The following is a 6,267-nucleotide window of genomic DNA, read 5'->3' on the forward strand; positions in this document are numbered from 1 at the left end:
CCAGGTGGTGCCAGGGGAGGTGCGAGAAACAGAACCCGACCGGGCAGCTGAATCCTGTGATCCAGTCTCCCCGGGGGGGGGGCTATCCTTCCGTCATCGACTCACGACGACCCTGCTTTCACCGTTTCTTGCACCTCCCCTCGTGACCTGGTGGCCGACAGGTCTCGAACTTAGAGAGAGAGTGCATGGTGGAAATTGAAACAGAAGCCAACTGGGCAGCTGACAGCGGTCCTAGAGCCACCAGCTCTGGTAGCAGAGACCCATGGCAACGCGGTGCGCGAAACCCGCGCACCCCAGCTGCGGAGAGCCAGGGACCTGAACAGCAGACGCGGCCTGCGGGACCCGCTGCACTCCAGTGACGTGTGGGAGACTGGCGCCACGCCCAGCAGCTGGCACCCCGAGATCCCCGCACGCCCATATCCCATCCTTCTAAAAATCTTCCAAAATACAGAAAGAGAAATAGTTTCTAGCTCATTCTGTAATGCAAGTATTAATATGATACTAAGGTCTTGTAAAGAAACTAGAAGAAAACTACAGATCAGCATCCTGATGAATATAGCTGTCAAAGCCCTCAACACAATATCAGCAACCTGAATCCAACAGCATATTTCTTCTAAAAAATTTTAAAAATTTTATTATTTTTATTTTATATGTATGCATGTATTGCCTGCATGTATGTAAATGCACCCATGTTGTACAATGCCTGCAGAGGACAGAAGGGGGAGTTGGATCCCCTGGAACTGGAGTTATGGACAGTTGTTAGCTGCCCTGTGGTGCTGGGATTTGGACCCAGGCATTCTGCAGGAACAGCCAGTGTTCTTAACCACCAAGCCATCTCTCCAGCCCCCAGCAGCATATTTCAAAGGTTACATGAAGCCTGACTAAGTGAGATCCTCGGAATCTAAGAGTAGATCCACATGAGAAAAATCGGTGTAATACATTACTTTAACAGGACAGAGGAAAAACCCTGACACAATCATTTTAACTGATGCAGAATCAAAAAGTATTGATAAGTCTGGTGTTGCATAACTTTAATTTCAGCACTGGGGAGGCAGAGACAGGCAGATCTCTGTGAGTTCCAGGCCAGCCAGGGGTTCATAATAAGACCCTGTCTCAAAAAATAAAATAAGAAATAGTTTTGACAAAATCCAACATCCTTTAAATGATTAAAACACTTAACTGGTAACAGAAGAGAACTTCTTGAATATGATAAAGGGCAATCTATGAAGTCCTCTGGCAACATCATATTCTCTGAGCCAGGGCGCTGGGGTAGGGGAGCCCTGCAGGTTGTGGGGTCCTGGGGTTGAGGTCGGCAGGTTGGAGCCACCTCAGCCTCAGGCAGACACTGTCCCCTGGTGGCCACCCTCGCAGCGACAGGGCCTGGCCCCCCAGCAGCTTCCAGCCTGTTTCAGTTTCCTGGTTGGGCCTACATGGAGCCTACTCCAGAGCCTTCACCAGGGCCTTATTGGCTTCGATATGGATCTGGATCTCGGCCCAAGTAGCCTCGTCTGTGGCACCTGCCAGCTCCTACTGAGCCTTCTCCAAGTTGGCCCTGGCCACCCCTAGGTCCAGCATCGCCAGCATCACAGTCTCTTTAGCCAGTAACTGCACCAAGGAGTCTGCATTCACGGTGACTGAGCTACTGCTCACAAAGTACTTAGTGCTGGTCCCATCCCCAATGTAGACCATGACCATACAGGCCACAGAACCTTCAACATGGGCACGGTGGGATGCCAAAAGCTCTGGTCAGTGTGGGCACATCCACGTGCTGGATGTTGGCACTGTTGAAGAACATCTGCTCAGGCTGGTGGCTCAAGCCTAGAGCATCAGGAGCAGCAAGTAGGGCAGCATGTGGCTTCAAGGGAGGGCCACCACTTCTTTTTTAAAAAATATTATATTGGGCTGGAGAGATGGCTCAGCAGTTAAGAGCACTGACTGCTCTTGCAGAGGACCCAGGTTCAATTCCCAGTATGTATATAAGTGTACCTGTGTGGTGCAATGCCCTTGGAGGCCAGAAGATGGCATCGGATACCCTGGAAGTGGCGTTACCTATAGTTGTTAGCCACCATGTGGGTGCTGGGAGTCGAATCCAGGTCCTCTATAAGAGCAGTCAGTGCTCTTAACCACTGAGCCATTGCTCCAGCCCTGGCCAGCACTTCTTTTAAAAAATTTTTATTTATTTTTGTTTTAAGTGTATTAATGTATTGCCTGCATGTATGTAAGTGCATCCAATTTGTGCAATACCTGCAGAGACCAGAAGAGGGCACCAGATCCCTTAGAACTGGGGTTATGGATGCTTCTTAGCTGTCTAGCCAGTGCTGAAAACCTAACCTGGGTCCTCTGCAAGAGTAGTCAGTGCTCTTAACCGCTGAGCCGTCTCTCCAGCCCCCATAACAGAGAGTTCTTAAGAGAAGAAATACATGGGCTGGAGAGATGGCTCAGCAGTTGAAAACAGGCTGTTCTTGCAGAAGACCTGGGTTTGAATCCCACCACCCACATGGCAGCTAACAACTGTCTGTAACTCCAGTTCCAGGGGATCTGACGCCCTCTTCTGATCTCGAAGGCATTGCATGGCACAGGTGCATTTATACACACACAGGCAATACACTCATACACATAAAGGAGAGAAGAGAAAGGGCTAATACATTTTTTTTTGTTTTTTTTTTGAAACAGGGTCTCACTATGTAGCTCTGCCTGGTCTGGAACTCACTATGTAGACTACGCTATTGTCAGTTTCACAGAGATCAACCTGTCTCTGCCTTTCCAGTGCTGGGATCAAAGGCACCAATAAATTTTAAAATTTTTTGTTTTTTTTATGTGTATAGGTATTTTGTCTGCATGTATGTAAGTGCACCCATGTTGTGCAATGCCCACAGAGGCCAGAAGAAGGTGTCTGATTCCCTGGAACTGGAGTTATGGACGGTTGTTAGCTGCCATGTGGGTGCTGGGAACTGAATCTGGGTCCTCTGGAAGAATAGCCAGTGCTATTAGCCACTGAGACATTTCTTCAGCTTCACCAATAAATATTTTAAAAAGTGTTCAACATTGTTACTATCAGGAAATGCAAATTAAACCTGCATTGAGAGTCTGTCAAGATGGCTATTATCAAGAAAAAAAAGGTGACAACATATGCTGGTGAGGATTCGGGAAAGGGGAACCCTTATTGACTTTTGGTGTGAGTGTAAGCTCGTGTAGCCATTGTGGACATCAGTGTGCAGGTTTCTCAAAAAGCTAAAAAAACAAACTATTTTATGACTCTAATATTCCACTACTGGGCATAAGGCAAAAGGACTCTGTATCAGTACCATAAAGACAACTACTCATCCTATTCATGTTTATTGCACTCTTCACAGTAGCTAGGAAATGGAATCAGCCTAGATATCTATCAACAGATGAATAGATAATGAAAATGTGGCACACACACACACACCACACATATGGAATTTTGTTAAGCCATAAATAAAAATTAAATTATACTACCTGCAAGAAAGAAAATGAATGGAACTGGAAAATATTACACTAAGTGAAAAAAATCATGAATCTGAAAGAAAAACACCATGTTCTATATAAAAATTTTAGTTTCCAATTTTTATATAGGTGTATTTATACAGGGTTTAGTGTAGGCAGATGCCAGTAAAGTAGAAAGGGCCCAAGGGGAAAAAGATGCCTTAAGAGAAGACTAGGGGTCAGGCGTGGTGGCGCACACCTTTAATCACAGCACTTGAGGCAGAGGCAGGCAGATCTCTGTGAGTTCAAGGCCAGCCTGGTCTACATAGTGAGTTGCAGGACAGCTGTGGCTACAGGGAGACCCTGTCTCAAAAAGACCAAAAAAAAAAAATACTAGGGAGGGCAAGAGAACACACAGGCTATGGAGGTGAAAGGGTTAAAGGGGGCATGACTGTGGGGAGAGGAGAAGAAGGGAAGAGAGGGTAATCCAAAAGCAAGTATGAAAATGCCATGAAAACCTCTAAATATGCTGAGTGTGGTGGCACACACCTTTAATCCCAGCATTTGAGAGGCAGAGGTGGGGGAGGGGGGCGCTCTGTAAGATCATGGCCACCCTGGTCTACATAGTAAGTTCCAGGCCAGCCAGGGCTACATAGTGAGACCCTGTCTCAAAAACCAAGACAACAATAAAAACTTGCTAAGGGACTGTACTGATGACTCAGCAGTTAAGAGCACTGCCTGCTCTTGTAGGGGACCTGGTTGGTTCCTGACATCCATAGGGTGGCTCACAACTAACTCCAGTTCAAGGGGATCCAACACCTTCTTCTGATCTTTGCTGGCACTGCATGCACATGGTACACTTACATGCACAAAATACTCATACACATAAAAATATTTAAGAAAATTAAAAGACCTGCTAAGCTGCATGCTAAGATTAAAAAAAAACAATTTAGTATTCTATGACTGGACTTAAATAACTTATTTTTCCTCCCATTTCCTGAATTGTTTTCAATTACCTTGGACTATTAAAAATCTGAATCCCAGATCGACTGCTCCAAAAGAAGCACACACGAATCTGAGACCTCGGAATTTATGCCATCGTGCAAAATAAAATCACACACACACCTGAAAATCAGTAGGTCGGTTTTACTTTGTTCAGTAACAAACATTTCAGCATCCAGTCATTTAGCAACTGGGAAACAAGCCGAACAAAAAGATTAGTACAGGAACAGCATCAAAAACTGGAACTTTCAAGGCAAAGTGACAATTACCCAAAACATGAAATGCCTTTGCCTTTTCTGGTTTCAGGGAAGCACATTAGGGTTTGTTACTTCTTCCCCGTCCTCGTTTGACTACAGCCACCAACTCAAGGCGCTGAATGTTCCTCATCACCAAAGCCAGCTGCTCAAGGAAGGCATTGATGTAAATTCGGAAGAGAACAGGATCTTCAGTGGTCCACCTACTAAAAGTGAGAGACACAGGAAAGAGATGAGGGATCTGTGCAGGTCCACCACGCATGCCTCCTACTTATATCTAACCCACCTGTGTCACCATTACAACACCCCTAGAGTGCGCACTGTCCCATCCCAGGCCCTAGATCACCCCCACTCCAGACTTTCGGTGACTGACACAGTCAGGGTACTGTCGTTCACTGTGAATTCTGGTTGAATCGTCACTTGCTGGCGCTGGGCATTGGCGATCAGGGACCTGCGGGCCATGTCTGCCTCCACAGGTGAACGGAAAGGCACTGCTACAGAGCTGGGGGAGACAAGGTTAAGGCACCGTCCTCGACTGGGTTTCCTTCTGCCTTGGCCTGAATACCCCTTCAAGGCCTGCCTCAATGTCCCCTCCTGCCACCCAAGAGCAGGCCTACGAGCCCTTCGTTCCTGATAAGCCCCAGCCACCGCCCACATCTTCAAAGATTCCGGCTCTTGGCCATAGGTGACTCTGTCCTGCCAGGATGTCAACTAAGGTTATGCCTGATTGTCCCCACTGCATCCGCCATCCTTCCCATCCCCTGCTGTCAACCTCCTGGCACTAGGCCCCGAAAGCCTTTCTAGCAGTCAGCCTCCCTCTGTGTACACAGCCCCAAGCTAGGGGCCACAGGAAAGGATACAATTCCAGGAGTCGGTTTCTAGTGGCTGTCGCCGTGTCTCCACTGGGTCCGGGGACCAGTGGAGCCTGCTCGCCCTCGGGAGGAGCGGCTGCCTCCTCAACTGCTGCTCCTGAGCCTACGGGGTGGCCTGGGCTGGGGCTGCTGGGAGCAGCCTGGCTACCAGAAGCCTGACCGCCACTAGGCTGAGGGAGGTTGCCATGGCTACCCTCGGGTGCTGAACTCTGGGAGCTAGCCTGGGCATCAGGAGATCTAGATCTGCGCTGCCCATCCTCACCTTCTTCACCGCTTGCTCTGTCAGCTGCTCCCTCACCAGGGTTCTGCATGGTTACTCGCGCTTCTCAGTCTGTTCTCCGATCTCGACCCTCACTTCACACTCCCGCTCCACTAAGGAACTGAGACGCAGTACGAAGCCCCGCTCATTTATATAGAGCGTGCCACGTGCGTTCCACTGCGCCTGCGCAAACAGTTCTCGCGAGGGTTGGTTTGTTCCCGCTGAGCATGTGTTCTCTCGCGCCCCCTCCCCTGGGGGTCTCCAAGGACCAGGAAGACGGGGTTCCTCCCAGGGAACTTGTGTTGGCGGAACCCCTCAGTGTAGATTTCCTACACGTTGCTCCATCCACCTGTGTCACTGCTCCCCTAGGAATCAGAAAGCCTAAGGCCTCAGGAAGCTCAGCTTGGCAGCGGTCCTGGTTGGGGCAACCTGG

General features: G+C 48.6%; 1 protein-coding gene and 1 pseudogene across 1 annotated transcript; both read right to left on the reverse strand.

Annotated features, from left to right (window-relative positions):
• Window positions 1-1,437: 1,437 nt before the first annotated feature.
• On the reverse strand, window positions 1,438-1,795 carry LOC103731233 (annotated as a pseudogene).
• A 2,969-nt stretch (window positions 1,796-4,764) lies between these two features.
• Window positions 4,765-5,886, reverse strand: LOC103731248 (EKC/KEOPS complex subunit LAGE3-like). The gene is made up of 3 exons (XM_008829616.1): window positions 5,564-5,886; window positions 5,077-5,205; window positions 4,765-4,909 (listed from the first exon to the last, which is right to left on the reverse strand). Exons 1-3 carry the CDS (start codon window positions 5,884-5,886, stop codon window positions 4,765-4,767), a joined length of 597 nt encoding a protein of 198 aa, XP_008827838.1.
• Window positions 5,887-6,267: the final 381 nt, after the last annotated feature.

The sequence above is a fragment of the Nannospalax galili genome, unplaced genomic scaffold (genome assembly GCF_000622305.1).
Source record: "Nannospalax galili isolate Female #2095 unplaced genomic scaffold, S.galili_v1.0 scaffold513, whole genome shotgun sequence".
NCBI classification, from domain to species: Eukaryota; Metazoa; Chordata; class Mammalia; order Rodentia; family Spalacidae; genus Nannospalax; species Nannospalax galili.